The sequence below is a fragment of the Aythya fuligula genome, chromosome 6 (genome assembly GCF_009819795.1).
Source record: "Aythya fuligula isolate bAytFul2 chromosome 6, bAytFul2.pri, whole genome shotgun sequence".
NCBI classification, from domain to species: domain Eukaryota; kingdom Metazoa; phylum Chordata; class Aves; order Anseriformes; family Anatidae; genus Aythya; species Aythya fuligula.
This window is the reverse complement of record NC_045564.1, coordinates 10686794-10704039: the sequence shown is the minus strand read 5'-3', so window position 1 is coordinate 10704039 and position 17246 is coordinate 10686794. Positions and strand designations below refer to the sequence as shown.

The 17246-nt window shown below is 42.4% G+C and overlaps 1 protein-coding gene across 1 annotated transcript in view; it reads left to right on the top strand.

Moving 5' to 3' along the window:
• The window catches only part of LOC116490575 (histone deacetylase 4), a 207768-nt gene that overhangs the window by 123879 nt on the left and 66643 nt on the right, over positions 1–17246 (top strand). Inside the window, exons 7-10 of the mRNA XM_032189907.1 lie at positions 7654–7785; positions 10401–10513; positions 15336–15452; positions 15539–15737. Of these exons, the coding sequence (XP_032045798.1) occupies positions 7654–7785; positions 10401–10513; positions 15336–15452; positions 15539–15737 (561 nt within the window). The remainder of the gene's footprint in view (positions 1–7653; positions 7786–10400; positions 10514–15335; positions 15453–15538; positions 15738–17246) is intronic.

Below are 17246 nucleotides of genomic sequence, written 5' to 3'. Positions count from 1 at the left end.
CCCTCCTCATACCCAGGTGGGAGAGATTTGTGCCTTTTCTGCTGCTTGGTTCTTTTGCCCTGAGCCAGCTGCTGGTCTTCAAACCCTTCTCCAGACAGACTTTAATCTGTCAAGGAAGTCAGGATTTTTGATGAAGCTGATGTTACCAAAAATGTGCTCTTTTTCGTTTTGCCCTTTGTGCTTATCAGTGCCCTGGTGCTTGCCAAGCCACCATGGTTCATTGGCCACAAGGAGACCTCCTGCGTCCACCAAGAGTGAGGGGCAGCTGTTTGGAGGATTTGGCTCAGTTCCTGGGGCTACTTGGCCTAGGGCTCCTGCAGCTACTGCCCCTGTTTTGTGAAGCATTTCAGGCTCTGGGTCCTGCCTTTTCTTTTACCTCTAGTGTCACAGCCGGCTGCAGATCAGGACGTTGATGGGCATGAAGATTTTAAGGAGGCAAGGATTCCTGTGGTCCCAAATATGTTTTCACTGCAGAACCGTGGGATAGCATCTCAGGGTGTGAATTTCCACTATTTCCAAAGCTAGTCTGAATTTAATGCCAGACTGGGAGCTTACAAAGACATCTTTGGCAAGTATCTGTCCCTGAATTTCCTGGCTAGATAGTAAATGAGCATGTGCATGCGTGTGGTATGTACTTGGGGAGAAATGACAACTAGAAAGTGTCATAGACTCCTCTTTCAGCTACTTTTCTCTGGGGACCAGGAAAAAACAAGCTTGCTACCCAAAAATCTTCATTCCCAGCAATGTCTCTTGCCTTCTACTCAAGTCGTGACAGACAAAGGAGGACTGGTAATAGGTCAAGTACTGCGTCTTGGGGCTTGTGGTAAAACCAAGCTGTCCTTAACCTTCACAGCCCACTCGGTTAAGAACTGTCAGGAAAGCTCCAAGGAGAAGTTTTTAGCTCAGCATCATTAAACCGTGGCTTGTGCGCTCCTTTGCTGCAGCGACTTCCCTCAAGGAGTAGTGATGCAGCAACGTGGAAACTGCTCCTCATGCTTCCCTGTAGCTAGCACAGAGGGGCAGACTGGTGCATGTGCTGGTGGGAGAGCCATGATGGCCAGTCATTTTCCTGAATTTCATCAGTGTTTGGGACCTACTGCAGAGGGAATCTGACAAATGCTTTGTCCGTGCTGATGATCCCAGCAACCACTTCAGCTTTCAGGCACCAAAAAGAAATGCTCTTTTGCTCACAAGCTCCTGCCCAGTGTGTGCTGGTAGCCTCATGGTGGGGAGCCCACACGCTGGAAATAACCATCTCTTGTTTGCTAGTGCCCTTCTGCTTCCATGCAAAGGAGAGGAGCCTAAGGGAGGAAAGCATCCAGCATCCTGAGATGCTGTTGATTTCCATGCAGAGTTGCAGCAGCACAGGGTTGTTTGAGTAGTGTTTGCAGCTAAGCAGGTAAAATTGCTCTGAACTTGTGATTAAAAGAAGCAAAAGGGAAAAACGAAAGGATTTGTCAATAATTAAATCTTGCATTTATCAAGAAAGGCACAATACCTCTCCGAGTTGGTTCCGATTATTGGAATGTTTTAAGTGGTTTGTTTTATGACAAAGATTGTTTAGAGGAAAATAGAGTAGGCTGAAATCCCGGTGTCGTGTGGGAGTATAATTTAGAGAAAATCTTTTTGCTCTGTACAGCATGGGGTGTCACTCAAGTTTGAGAGCATCCTTGCTTTCCCACCCACGTTGTCCCCCGGGTGACGTGGTCGGAGGCCCGGCGCTCCTGGGCGGCTCGCTGACTCTGCAGACCCACGCGCTGCCCCGGGGCCCGCTCTGCAGAGCAGAGGCATTGACCTGCATGAGAAGTCTGTATTGTTATAAATATCGTTTCCTGCTCCAAGTGGAGCACGTCAGTCTCTTTAATCCAAAAATAACTTAATAAAGACAAAAATCACTTATTACCGTGATGCTACACAATAGCTCTTCAGACCAGACCATTGACATTTCAGAGACCAGAACAAACCGAAGCGCAGCTGGAGGAGCAGCAAATGCTTTCTTTATTCCCTCTGTTTCTTTTGACAGCCACGTCTAAAAGCATGCCAGGGAATTCATCGCCCCTCTCTCTTTCCTTGGGGCCTGTGGCAGCTGTGGTGCTCCATGGGCAGCGCTGAGCTTTGCCAAGATGCAAAAGGAGCAACTGCCCCCTCAGGAGCTCTGCTAAAACATCTCAGGTGCATTTCTTGCATGAGTGCTGGGGATCCGAAGGGGTAAAGCAGGGACTTTCAGTGGAAATGCTTCTGGAGGAAATATATTTATGTGACCAGGTTTGTTCTGGCCAGAGCTGAGTGACTTGGCCTTTGGGACATGGCCTGTAGCAGGAAGGAGCAGCAAACCTGAGCCCGGAGTGTGTGCCGAGGCATGACGGCCACATGCCTGTCCTCTGTGGGACGGCTTTGACCACAAGCATTGCATGAACAGCACCTGGAGTGGTACCTTTGAGTGATTTCTCCGAGCTGAAACCCAGAGCACGGGTGTGCAGAGCAGGTCCCAGCTCAAGGACAAGCACCGGCTTGGGCCTAGAGCCACCCATGTTGGGTGGCAGGGGCAACACTGCATGCTTTGTCCCACCTTGGGCTTTTATATATTAATACATCACATTTTAGTTAAATTCAGTGTAGTTCTTGAGTTTAAAATGTCTGCAGGGCTATTTGGGGGAGAAATATATGTGGGGAGATGACCCCCAAAAGCTGTGGCCGCCATGGGTCACTCTCTGCGATCCCCCTGGTTTGTGGCGCTGCTCCCTGCCCTGGCCCCGAGGCAGCTCATAGCCCCGTCTGCTGCAGGCACTGCAGCTTTCCTGGGCTGGACAGGAACTCCAACTTCTCTTTCCCCTCTGCAGAGCTCAGTGATGTTTTAAACACCTCACTGGAGAAACTCATTTGGAGGGCTTCATTCTCTCCTCTCTTTCCATTCTTTATCCCCTTCCACATCTCCTGTCTTTCTTCACGGATAATACTTTGAAGACTGCATAGTTGCAGTCCTTCTTTCCAAGTCTAAATGCAGAGACAAGATGTGGCATTTCCACGTGTTTGTTTTTCTAGTCCAGTTTTGGCTATTCACAGTGGAAACCTTAGTGGTGCTCAGTTACGCCGCCATTTTGGGTGTTTCTGTAGTCAGGCAAGCAAATGATAGCGAAGCTGTAAAAAGTATGAACATTGTGTGCTCGGTTTAATGGGTGTTAAAACCTCCTTTCTGCTGCTTAGATGCTGAGACTACTAAACTTGAGCATGAAAAATGCCAAGTATTAGCCTTTAATAAGTTTTCATTTTAAGGACACGGTCTTCCGTAAATACACAAAATAGCCTTTCCACAGAGCTCTTAAACAGTGCTCATGCCAGCACAGGGTTAGGTGAAAAAGAAAGAAAACCCAGCAAATACCATTTATCTAGCCCTTCCTAATGTTGCATCTGTGTTCCAAGATGTATTACTGCAGGTCATGCTATCTGTCATGGTACCTAGCACATAAACATGGAGTTTGTTCTGCAGAAGACTAGGTCTTATTTTCATTTTCCTTTCCAGTTTGGGGATTTTCAGCTGCTATTTGTGCCCTGTTGTACCTGTCTCCCCTGGGTACATTTGTCAAGGACCATATTCTTCTCCTCCTGACTAGCTAGGCCAGGATCCAGTATTTTTGGAGGAGAGAGTCCACGATGAGCACGTGGAGAAATAGCCAAGCAGGGGAGGAAGGTCACACAGCAGGAAGCAAATGCTAAATTGCAGAGCCTGTGGTCTCTCTTGCTGAAACAAAAGATAATTTTTCTTTATTAAAATTCTGGTTTATGCAAAAGGCCTGCTGTATCAGGTTTCTCTCTTCCTCTCCTTTATTTAGTCATGGGGTGACCCAGACTCTAGGAAAGTGACAAGGTAATTGTGTTGGTCTTCCCCTGGCTGGTGTGGCTTAGTATGCAATCTAAAAAAAAAAAAAAACATAATTACAAAAGCATAAGAGCCTTTCTCGGTCTCTAGCTCCCAAAATTAAGATACAGAAGGACTGGAATTAGAGTTTTCATGGTGCATTGTTTGCTTTTTTTTTTTTTTTTTTCATAGATGTGGATGGGTAATGGGAACAGGACAAACTCTGTTCAGGATTTTGTGTTTTTAACTTGCACAGACTTAATGTCAGATTAGTTCAGCAGCTTAGTGGATGCAGTTCCAGGAAGAAAACAATGAGAATGACATAAATGTTGAAGAATTGGATTACATGGGTCTTGCTGCAATAAATGAAGTAAAAGAGGGGTATCTTGGGTTTGAGCCTGTGAAAACTAGGGAAGCTTTTGGCTTATGTTCTAGTTATTAATTTACTCACTTGGAGAAAAACAAAATATTCTTTGAATAAATCCTTATTATAGGCCAAATTAAGTATGTCACTGCTTAAGAAATCCCACAGGCTTTGCTGAAGCTGACTCAGACTTGGGCTTGAGCTTCATTACTTTGCTAAACAGGAATCAAACTGATTTTTTAATAAATTCACAGTGTTTGTTTGAAAGACTTCTCCACCTTAAGATGTAGAAGACCAGCAAGTTTTATATTTCAGTTTACAGTTCTCAAAATTACTCTAGATAGCAGGCATGGGGAGCAACACTTTGTCTGTACATGTGGCCTGACAGGATGAGTATCGAGAGGTTTTTAGTGAAATTGGCGTGCCTCAGAGGAAATTGAACTTGTGTTGACTATCTGGCATTGATAGCTGTGTTGCTCAAATCCATACTTTATTCTTTTGAAGGTCAGCTCTTTTCAGTTTAAAAACATTTTTTTTATTATTTAGTAGTTTAAAAAGCATATGAATAAGCTGAAATTATTGTTCTGAGTTTCGGAAAGGCCTGTACTGAAAACTTAAGTATTTTATTATGGAATATGATATATGGAAATTCTTTGAACTTGTGGCTGTTCTGCACTGCTGGTGCTGCGGTTTAATTCCCTTCCTTTGGATTAGATAACGCCATATTAGAGGCATGTAGGGATTACGCTCTCTGAGGTCTTGATGACACATTAGATTTGGGATCATATTTGGGGGAAAAACTTGCAGTTCTATCACAGGACAAAGACAGGGTGTGTAATGTGTAGTTCTTTAAATAGACATTTTGGTGTTTCAGAACTGGATCCTCCAGCTGGGGAAGCGAAGGAGGAGTATACAGAATACTTTGCCTGAAAATACTTCTGTCTGGAAAATTATCATATCCCTCTTTGGCCCTAACTACTTCTTGAGCTGATTTCTCTTTTAAGTTTGTGATTCTCTATGTTCATTCCCTTCCTGTTACATAGAAGGACTTTTTGTTGTGGCTGTATGTATGGGGATACCACATATCTGGTAGTGCTAGGTAATCTGTGATCCCCAGATCAGTCCTTCCTGATGATTTTTAAGGTGTTTGCAGTCAGTTCATTCCCTGTGCTTGAAAGCCATACAATTACTTGTCTGTTCCCAACAGAAACCATACATCAGATGAACGCCATGCAGGATATAAATTGCATATGAATGAAATTTGCACTGAAGTACAATTTATATTGTCATGTTTTTCTTTGTCAGAAGACAGATCCTTTCAACAGCTGTGGCATAGGCTTGTATTTCATTTGCTGGTTGGCAGTGCGAACGTATCTAAAATTGAACAGATCGGTATCTATCTGTGACACGTTCCCATTTATTCTTTAAGATCTTGACCGGAGCTTCTAGATGGTTACAAAAACTTAAGACTTGCAAAAATTTTAAAAAATAAATTAAAGCATGCAGCCTGAGGTACTGAATGTTCTCATGCCCAGAGACTGCTTTAAAAATATTAAGGCAGCTGCTGTTTTGAAGAGAATTTCATAAAGGAGCTAGTCAGAGTATATGCTTGTATTTTATCTCGTCCACTCTGCTAATTTTGTCCTCCAAGCAAACGACAGATTTACATTCAGCCCCCTGCCATTTTATATGTAAATGTCCTATAAGATGATTCTTCCCTTTGCTAATGCACTTCATACTGCATTTTAAGCATCATCTTGATGAGTCTGACACTTTTTTCAGTGCCTCCTTTATCTCTTGCTTGCATTTTTCTGTCCAAAACAGTAATGAAAAGTTTTTTTTTTTTTTTTTCCCCTTCCAAAAGTTTCATCAAAGAACTGTTTTGATGGCTTAACTTTAAGCATTTGATCATGGATTCATCAGCTTCTGATTTTTGAGCCCTGCAATTAACATGATTGGTCTTGATCTTTTACATGACCTAGTGGTCAAAGCCAACTGCGGGGAAATGTATCTGTAGTCAGACGTAGTTAATTCAAATCAGTTTGTAAACCCCATTTTAAGTCTTCTAAAGAAATGTAGATTATTGGCCCTGGAGTGTAGAGAGCTGAGTGTATCGGTAGTTAATGGTGAGAGCACAGGATTTGCCAGTTCAAAGGGATTAAGCTGCAGAGTTTTTAAGAGATTGAGGAATGGAGAAGATTGGGCCAGTTCACAAATCTCATAACTGTCAGGAGCCCTCAAGCACCAAAGCAGATATTTCATGTATACTCAGGAGATCACAAAGTTTACAGGGAAAATCATCTCACAGGAGGAATCCTGACTTAAGGCTTCATTACCTTTATAAAAACTTGATAAGCTGTGCAGTGCGAACGTGCTCAGCGTTGCCAGTTGTCATTAACCCGGAGATATTAGGGGATCCCAGGAGTTCTGCTTTGACTTTTGGAGAAATGAAATCTAAGGATTTGGGTACAGCAGAAGTTTCTATTTAAGAGGATATTTCAGCTGTATGGTGTACACAAAGCAAGTCAGGCTGTGGTCTCAGGAAATAGATGCACACCTACTTTTGGCAGCCCAGACTTTTTGAAGTATTTGATGTGTTTTTAGATACGGTTTAATTTTGTGGCTGTGATGATGTAACCAAGTATCTCCCCAAATAAACAAACCTTCTCCGCCCTGGCCTTGGCTTTAGCATTGCCCACACTCCCATGCCCTTTTGCCTGAGTTGACGCTGATGCTCATCAGACCCAAGGCGAGGTGCTCCAGGGAGCTGAACCAGTGAGAAAACATTCACCTTTTTTTTTTTTGTTGTGTGGTTTGATTTGTGTTGCTTTTTTGTCGTTTTATTTTATTATTTTTTTTCCCCCATGTTTTTTCTGGTGTGCCTCCCTGAGCCAGCTCACGCTGTGGTCAGATGACTCCCAGGGTGTGGGGCTGCCCATTTCAGCAACACATCGCAGATAGCATCCCAGCCCCACAGCGATGCTCCGTGCTGACCAAGCAGCAGCATCTCAGCTATCTCACCGATTCCTGTATTGATTTTTAGATCTCGTAAGTTAGGTTCTCCCACTGGCTTGGAAGAAAGATGGGCAGTGGCAGGCAACTGGGGAGTGTGAATGGTGCTCTCTGATCCAGCCCAAACGAGTTCACAGTCATTAGAGACAACATGGCAGGATGATTATTATTTTTAATTTAAATGTCACTGACTTTCATTATCAGTGAATTCAGATAATATATAGGCTGGAACCTTTTCATTATATTTAGAAGTCTTTGTTCCAAATATATGGTATCGAATGACTAATTTTGTTTAGGCTTTCGCAAATGATGAACTGTAATTCAGTCTTTGCATTGAGTAAAAAATCTACTGAAATAATATTAACTCAAATGCTGTTTGCTTTTCTCTCTCTCTTTTTTTGTTTTTTTTTTTTTTGTTCAGCATCTGAACCCAACCTAAAATTACGATCCAGACTAAAGCAAAAAGTTGCTGAGAGACGGAGCAGCCCCCTCCTGCGCAGAAAAGATGGCCCGGTGGTTACTGCTCTGAAGAAGCGCCCGCTGGACGTCACAGGTAGGTTGGGTAGGCAGCAGAAGTTGTGCTGCCAGCCACAAGCTCAGTGAAGAGTCCCTTTCCAGAAACAATTCCTGCATCTAGTTAATTTTGCAGTCGGGATCTCTTTCTTATGTGCCTCTGAATGTTGGAAAAACCTTGATACTGTTGGTGGAGTTCACCTTCTGATGCAGGTGCGTGGCAGCAGCGCAGGTCTTTGGGTACCCATCTACTGGGACAGCACTGCCAACTCAATGAGCATCTTTTGTTGCTACTTTTAAGACGTGTAGATGCAGTTATGCCACCAGAGTGCTATTTTTTCCTGAGCATTTCTATGATCTTCAGCAACAGGTTGCAGAGAAATAAAATTTCCAAAAAGTGCTTCTACAGATATCCATGGGGAGGCCATAACTCATAACTGTCTTCCTCCAGTAGTAAATGCTTTACAGCCCTGGTATGTTTTAGGCTTTGGGCAGATTGCCACAGTTCCTTGTTAAGTAATTATGTCGAAGTTTTAAAACATGTAAGGGCTTTTTTATTTAATATACGTAGCTGGTATTTTTGACTACTTATATGACAGTTTCTTGTTGAAAAATAGTATTCTTCTGGGAATAAATTTTGGAAGGAGGAATCAGATTAAACTAGACTGTATAGATCACCATAAAGTTAATTCTTAGCACCATCTAGGGATGCCTCTGTGTAAGTACCACTACATGACTGCTTTCTCAGACTTTGATCTCCTCTTGAAAGCGTGCTGTCATCATTCACACAAACTCAGAGCGAGCTCTCTTAGAGAGCCTGGTGGCTTCGGGACATCCGGGGGCAGCTAGGCACTGCTCCGTGTCAGAGCCCCTCCGTTTGCAGAGGAAGTGGATTTCAACAGCTATGCATAATTTATGTCAGGTCTGGAAATCGAATTTGCTTCACTCCTCATGTACCGCTCTATGTCACGTGGCTTTTAGGATAAACCAGGCCCTAGTGTCTGACCACTTGATCCCAGCAATGCCTTCAGAAATGGCAGTGGAAGCTGCTGCTTCTCACTGAGCGTGGACCTGGTTCAGGAAGGCAGCCTGGAGTTAAGGATGTGGTACCAAAGGAAAGCACATGCTTTCCATGCAGTCAGAAAATTCCTCCGAAATGTTTAGACTCCCTGAAGTTGCTTTCCATGGAGAAGTTCAGTGTTATGTGCTCAGTTGGGTCTTACTCACTGCTGAGTTTCCTTGATTGCAGGATTACAAGAAACCTCCCCAAATGCAGAGCCAATAAATGGCAGTAAATGGAAGCAAGGCAAATATGTATTTATTTATTTGTTTAACTGTGGTACTTTGCTGGAGGTCCTTGCAATGATGAAAATAACAAAACAGTATATACAGAATAATGCCACAAAAGAAACGATTTAAAAAAAAACAAAACCCTGGAATTGTAACAATTGACTTTTATTTCTACTGGGGCGTCCTAGAGCAGTTAGGCGAGTGCTGCAGCCTGAACCATTGCAGCTGCTGGGAGATTCTTGTGGCATTGGGTAAATCCTGTGCTTGGAAAGGAGGAATGAAAAAAAAACAATGTTATTTGCCTTCCAAAACAAAAGGAGAAACACTGGAAGCTGTGCCATGCGCCAGGTGAGAGACCTTCTGAGGGAAGTTTTCTGGCTGTTGCAATTTCGTGTGCTGTCTTTTGTTTGTTGTTATTTCTGCCTCAGTAATGGGGAGGCTTTGATTTCAAGCCGGCCAACTCTGTGGTTCTGGTTAGTGAGTTCACAGGGAGCGTGTTGATAAAACATACAAAGCTGAGAGGATTTTGTGAGCGTTCAGGTGATAACAGAATTATTTGGGGGCATTAACTCTGCACTGGGTCTTTCCAGTGAGAAAGTGTTTTACTCCCACTTGGAGAAAGAGTGGAGAAGACCTACCAAAAAAGAAGGCAGTGTCCTGACAGTAGTCACTCTTGGACCCTGTGTCATTTTGCCTGAATTTTTGTGAGAAGTGCTCGGCCATGACTATGACTGTCCATTCCCATGTCACTCACGCAGCTTTTAAAACTCTTAAAATGATTTAATTTGCCTCTCCCACTGGCCTGCTCTGGAAAGTCTTGGTGCCTCTTCATGGAAGTGGAGGTCGGCTCTCATGCCAGCTCAGGGTAAGGGCTCAGCCATGTGCCTGCAGTAAATCCAGATGCACCTGAGGACTGCACGGGAGAAGGTCCACAGTGAGCTGGTTCCCTTGTCATTCGAGCAGGATGTTCAAAGCAACTCGTGGTGAGAGGGAGTCATGAGGATTATAGACTAAAGGGGGTTAGAGAAGCACTCCAGAAACATGAAACAGGACAATCCAACATATTCCAGTTCGGCCTCTGTAAACTTTTCTTGTCTTTTATCATCTTCCAATTGTATTTAAGGTTATTAATATAGTATAAGAGAAATCCCCACGAGGTGAAGACATAAATCAGGTAAGTGGGTACTTGGACAGGCTGTTTGAAAGTGTGTTTGTCAGTATCTTAAGAGTCTTGTGAAGATGTAAAAGGGAGATGGGGAGGAGGGTTGCCTTCCTCCAAAACAAAACTTGAGGGGTTGTTATCTGTCTAAATATCATCTCAAAGATTGCTTGTAATGCTAAAAGTTGGTTTTGGATGTGTTTTAGACTCTGCATGCAACAGTGCTCCTGGATCTGGTCCCAGCTCTCCAAACAACAGCTCCAATAACATAAGCGCCGAGAATGGAATTACGGGATCAGTCACGAGTATTCAAGCAGAGGTACAGAGCCCTTCCTTTCTCTAAGTTTAACACTTGGCTTTCTAATCAGTTTGCACAGAGTTCTAGGCATTTAGGCATACAAACCGGTGTGCAGCACACTAAAAAACCCAGATCATGACTTGGAGAGGGCTTGGGGAATTTACCTCTCAAGCTGGGCAGACAGGATGCATTACCTGATTATTAAATCTAGTTTGAGCCAGCTCTCAAGCTGCTTGTGGTAACTTGTAGTGATTTTACCGTGAGCAGAGAGTAAAAATAAAATGATTTGACATTGTAAAACATCAAGAGTATTTCCTGGTCGAATACAAGGATTTTAAAATCTGGGGCATTTGTTCTCTTATACCGTACACAGGCTGAACTTCTTGTTTGCAGTAGGTTAAGTAAAAGTGTGGCAAAACCAGAACTGGATTAGAGAAAACAGATTTAACCTTTTCCTCCCCACTCGGGATTTGGAAGTGTGATGCCAGATACTGTGTGCTAGTTTTTAAACCTATAAGCTCTCACCATCACTTGAGACTTCTCCTGCGGGTGTCAAAGGCAGGGTATCTGGCTGGACAAAGAGGAGGTTAATTCAACAGAGCAGCTCCTGTGTTCAGGGTTACTGAAGCCCCCCTTTTTCTAAAGGCAGATTTTGGGGCGTGGGCCATGTTGACTGGCTCCCACTAAGAGCCTTAGGTGTAGAAGACCAGGGTGGCTGTGTCATGTCACCGGTGCGTTTCCTTTTATCCAGCTTACCGTTAGCTGTTCCCCGCATGAATATAGTGTCTGTCTTAACATCAGGACTGTAAAAACAAGCTTGGGCTTGTTTTCCCCAAATTGTCATTCAGGATTGAAAAGAACTTCTTACAGCAGAAATGTAGGCCCTTTTCACTTTCTAGGTTTGTACGGGTTTTCACTTTATTTTTATTTCTAATGTAGCGTAGCATGTAGGCATATTCCCTGCATTAATACTTCACCCTCTCCCCTGCCAACTTACCCAACGCAGAACTCCATCCATCTATCGTAGACCTTAAAGGATTAAAGTCAATTATTGTAAGGATTGAAACAGTGTAAGTTAGAATCTTAGCCTGACACTGGGAACTGAAGCTGTTCTGAAGAGATGTGGTTTTTTTTGAGATGATTTTTTTGAGATGCACACTGTCTGTTAGTTGGAGGAGATCTGGGAAAAGATGTTACGGGTGGGGTTGTTTATCAGGATTGCAGAACTGAAGCCTGGCTGAGCTGGGGGCACGTCTTAGGTAGGTTCCTGTTAGCCCCAGGAGGACGAGCGCTTAGCAGCTGTCAATCTTACCTTTACTTTGTGCACGGCAAACTTCCAAGCACTAATGATGGGATTGTTTAGATTTGACAGTTCCTTGTGATATAAACATAATGGAATGTTCCTGCAAGTCAGTATCATCTCCTGAAGGTGTATATGAAGATGCAGCATTCTCCTTAACTATTTAATTTTTCAGATAAATAAGTTGAGCTAATTTTCTCTGACTAGACCCCCAGTACCTAATAAAATGGACACAAACTGTAAGAAAATGGTTTTGATCAACTGCTAGTAATTAATAAATAAATAATATTATATAGTAATTAATATAGTAATTAATATAGTAATTAATAAATAAATAATAATAAAAAATGCAGCAATTTTGTAAATCAGGATTAGGTATGAGGGGTGCAGACAATTTGGAAGAAAATCCGTGTACTGCCAAAATGTATAACTGGGAGTTGAAACCAAAAATGTCAAAGACAACCACCTTCCCTTTACCTCTTTCAACTGTACTGCAGTGCCTAACTCACAGTAAGGCCACTGCATGCAAGAAAGGAAGCTCCTTGATCTAAGGTTTTAGAAAGAACAACACTTGATGCATCATTTCCAAAAAAAAAAAAAATACAAAAAGGAGGAATAAAATGTAATTTCCCTGAAAAGAATGTATAAAGCTTTTTTACCTTTTCATGATTTTTTTGAAAATTAGGAAAATATACAAATGATTTAGTTTTAATTTTAGAGATGTGCAGGACTGCATAAAGTATGATGGATCATTTCCAAAATAGAAGAAAATGTACATCACCAGGTGATGGCAAGCAGAATATTGATATCCCATTGCACAAATAGTTCTCCTCCCAGCATCTGAATGGCTTAGCTAAATGTTCTAGTCCTTTGCAATAGTTCTGGGGGAAATGGCAATGCACCTCGTGTTGTGTGATACTAGCTGATCCATTTGCCTAGAGAGGTTTATTTGGGAGAAGCTGGGCATGGCAGGATTTTGGTTTCTTTGAAATCTTCTTTAGTATAAGAAGTGTTACCTTGTAGCCCAGGTGTTTAAAATTTCTTTGATACCAGTTGACCAGGCTTTTATCATTTTCCCAATTTTGCATATTGTATATATTTAAATGTTTATGAAAAAATAACGTTGCCAACGTTAAGTATTTCATGGTTAGCTTTATTTTCTAATTTTAAATGAGAAATATGTCTCTGCTTGTTAGTTTGCTAGGTCGGCTCCAAACCATTTCAGATATGTTGGAGCACGGTACTTCATTATTCAAGTTTAAGTGCTTGCCTTCAGTGTGGAAAGACTAGAGCTCTCTGCCTCCTTTAAAATAGGCAACATCTATTTTTAAGTAGTGTTTTTAAATCTAAAGTTTTTTTTTCTGTCTTGGAAAGGTACATGATATTCATTGCCATTGTAGCTGATACAAGCCTATAAAAAGTACTCGATTACAGACAGAAATTGTACATGCTGAAATTGTTCTCTTCTGTGCAATTCTAAAAATGTTTGTGTATAACCCATAGATGGGATCTGTATATTTAAAGTGTTGATAATGCTGCTAAATATCATATGCTGATAATGTCAAGCTGCTGTACTTTTCTCCTCATTGTTTTTAAAACAAATCCCCAGGAGATAGTTTGAGGCACAACTACACTGTATTGATTGTTCAAAGAGAAAATTGATGTCGTTTTGTTTCGTTTATGATATCAGTAGAATATTTCATTACTCTGCTGGCAATAACTATCTTACTCTCAATGTGGCATGCTAACATTTTGTATTACTTAAGTTAAAGCAAAATTGCCAGTGGTGTTCAAAATTACTTGGAAAAAGAAGTGTGTGGGTATGCACAATCATATGCCCTTAGCAGGTAGCATTCAACAGCAAAATGCTCTTTTCCAATTTCCTCCTTTGTGGCAGCAAATTTTGAACTGAGATCTTAAAAACAGATTTACTCTTTAATATATTTCCAATAAGCTTGACTGACATTAATGAAGGCACAAGAAGACAAAGGGAAATAAAAAAAAAAATCACTCTACAGATGAAATTTTGCGTAGTGTCGTATGAAAACTAAGTGACTTTGCTGAATTATGGAATTTAGATGTGGTTGGACACTGGGAGAATGAGCAGCAGGTTCGTGGCACATCAAAGAGCATATTTGAAAGCACAGCCCCGTGTCTGACAAAGGTGACAAACACAGTCGTGGGAGGCTTTGCTTTTCTTGCACAGGCAGCACTAGCCCCAGGTAGCAGCGCTGGGGTGCCCTGTTAAAGCTGGCCTGCTTACATTTCTGTAAATCAAGGAGGCAGGGTTGCTTCTGAAGTTTGTCATGTATAGATTCTTTGTTTTTCGATAATTGTTCTCATATTAGTGCTTTTTCCCCCCAAGTGGTTGCTGTAGTGGTGTTACGCACCAAGTTTCACCCTACAGTCTTTGAGGGAGAAAATGAGGTTTTTGTTACCCAGAAGTGATCCACCCAGTTCTGCAGCCAAGGAAATAACCTGCAAAGTCTTACAGGACTATGCATTTAGGTCTGAAATGTATAAAGCCATTACTCAGATCTCTGTTACACCAATACACATTGTGCCATAGTATAATACCGCGTTAATCATTGTCCCTTTTTTTTCCACATTAGCACCTGAGTTAAAGGTGTAAAATTCTGTAGGAAGTCTTTCTGAAATCTAAATGCTATTTTATTTAAGTTGGAAAATCACCTACCGGTGAGAATTCGGTGCGATCAGAACGCTTGTTTCTTAACAGAAAAATCAGGCAGTTTAAATTAATGTAATTTTTATAATGGGCTTTCTACCAAGTATTTCAAATCTATCTCATTTTAAACTTAGGTATTTTTACTTAAGTGTTCTTCCTTTAAATGGCCAGAAGGTAATTCAGTAAATCTCACATTTCATCCTGAAAATCAGGAAATAGCTACATAAGTGCAACCTTAAGGGTTTTTGATGAAATTTTGAAGTCTGATTTAAGGTAAAGCACACTAGTAAATAGCATAAATTGTCTGCGATTTGCTAAAGAAAACAACAGCCATCGTAATGCCTCTTCTCTTTTTTCTAAGGTAATCTGTTTTAGCTTTAAAAGGGCAAACACTTTAGCAGGACAAGTAAGCTGTTAAATCTTTGCAAAAGCTTTTTGCATGAAGACTGAGCGGAAGCAGAGCACTGGTGAGGACGCACAGGTGATCTTTAATCTCCAAGCGAGATCCAATAAAGAGTGAAAGGTCTCTCAGCAGGGCAGCAATGCTGGCGGCAGCTGCAAAGCAAGACCGTCCCTGTGTTGTTTAGCCTGGCCTTGTCACCGCTGCGTGAGGCGGTGAGAAATCAGAGGGCTCTGCGGTCACAGCAGCGGTGCTCAGGGCAGCTCTGCAGATGAATCTCATCTGCACGCACGTAGGCTGGATCTGAAGCACAGCTCACCTCCCTCGTTCCATATTTCCAGTGTCAGAAGTGAAGTTTCTGATGTTTCTGATGTGTTGTTACTGCCAGTGTAAGGTGTCCCCCCTCCAATCTGCAGATGCTGTCTCACTGGGACAATGTTCTCCATTTTGTTTCCAGACCAGCCTGGCTCACAGACTTGTGAATCGCGAAGGCTCGGTAACACAGCTTCCGCTCTACACATCTCCTTCTTTGCCCAACATCACGCTCGGACTGCCTGCAACTGGCCCTTCCAGCGTAAGTGATGGAGAACGCAGTCCATAAATTGTTGCTTGCACTGATTTATCCCTTAACCCACCATGACATCACCTTTGCATTTGCAGGGAGGATCAGCACAGCAGGATGCTGAGAGACTTACTATCCCGACCTTACAGCAGCGGATCTCGTTATTTCCTGGCACCCACCTCACTCCCTACCTGAGCACTACAACGTTGGAAAGAGATGGGGGAACCGCACATAACCCTCTTCTGCAACACATGGTCTTACTGGAACAGCCAACTGCACAAACTCCCTTAGTCACAGGTGAGCACACGGTTGATAATGCACAAAGCCTGATATGCAGTCCCAGCAGGGGAAGGAGAGCAAGTGGCATCCACTTTTTTTTATCTATCTCTTGCACAAAAGAGATACCACATTATCTGTACATTCTGTAGGTTTAACATATGAACTTGCAGGAGGTGTTTGTTCATTGACACGTTGGGTGGTTGCAACATTTGCAAAATCAGATGTTGATCACATCATCCAGAAGTAGGGGGAAGCTGCCTTGTCATTTTGGTGAAGTGATAGTAGATAGTACTACCTGCAAATTTATGCTTTGCTTATGGAGGTAACAACTTAAAGCTGTACTGTTGGAGCTCTAACCACTGTAGATGAAAGTGGCAACAAAAATGTTGTGTCTTGTGATTACCCATCCTGTTTATCACTGGTGGTTGCTATTCCATGTATAACAGAGGCACACATTTGCAAAATCACAGATTAAAATACTGGCTTTTCATCATTATTATAAACGGCAAAAAAACATGGCAAAATCAGCTGCATTCAAACAGATTGTATTTGTTTGTATATGTTACATTTGCAGTATGTTAATTGCTTTGAATCACTCCCTGTGTCATGTTTTCAGAATTAAGTACCTGTGGGAAGGCGTAGTGCTATAAATAGGGCTGATTCAAAGCACTATTCCCCAGTAGGATGCGTTTCTGTTTCACATTGTGTAGTACTGGGACAAAGGATGGTCTGTGTAAATTACAGATATGTTGATTTTTATTTCTTTCATTCCATTTCTAATAGATTTTTTTCAGGTGGTGAGGCCCTGGCCCAGGCTGCCCAGAGGAGCTGTGGCTGCCCCATCCCTGGCAGTGCCCAAGGCCAGGCTGGATGGGGCTGGGGGCAGCCTGGGCTGGTGGGAGGTGTTGCAAGGGTGCTGACTCCATGATCTTTAAGGTCCCTTCCAGCCCAAAGCATTCCATGATTCTGTGAAGTTCCTCAGAGATGCTGATTGCTGAAACTTTGCAGCACTGCTGTCTGGTTTGGCTCATGTCTGATTTTACATTCAAATTCCAGGAATATATGTGGGGTTGTGTTAAGCTTATAAACAAGTACATATGGGGAATCTGAAGCATGGAAGTACGGTGTTTAACCCGCACTCTCAGAGCCTTGAGAGAGTGGTTTGTACAGATTCCACGAACCTTTATGAAGTTTCCTATTGCCTTCTTCTGTCATGGTGGTCGTGGAGTGATGAGGTTGCTCAGTCACGATGTGTCTCCTCACCAGTTGCCCTTTGCCCAAGGACTATTGATGAAGAGTCACTGGGGAAGATTTCCTCTCTTATCATATCACCAAAACCTTTTTTTCTGCTCATGCTGGCGTTTGCTTTAAAGCACACGTAGGGAGTGCTGTTCTGTCTCCTATTCCACCTCTCTGAAAGCTCCCATCCGCTCACAGCGTACTGTGTGCGCTTCCAAGTGTATTCCTTCCAGTCCACCTGCTACGTGTGGTGTTTTCAGAGCAAGTACAACTTGTTACAAACCAACA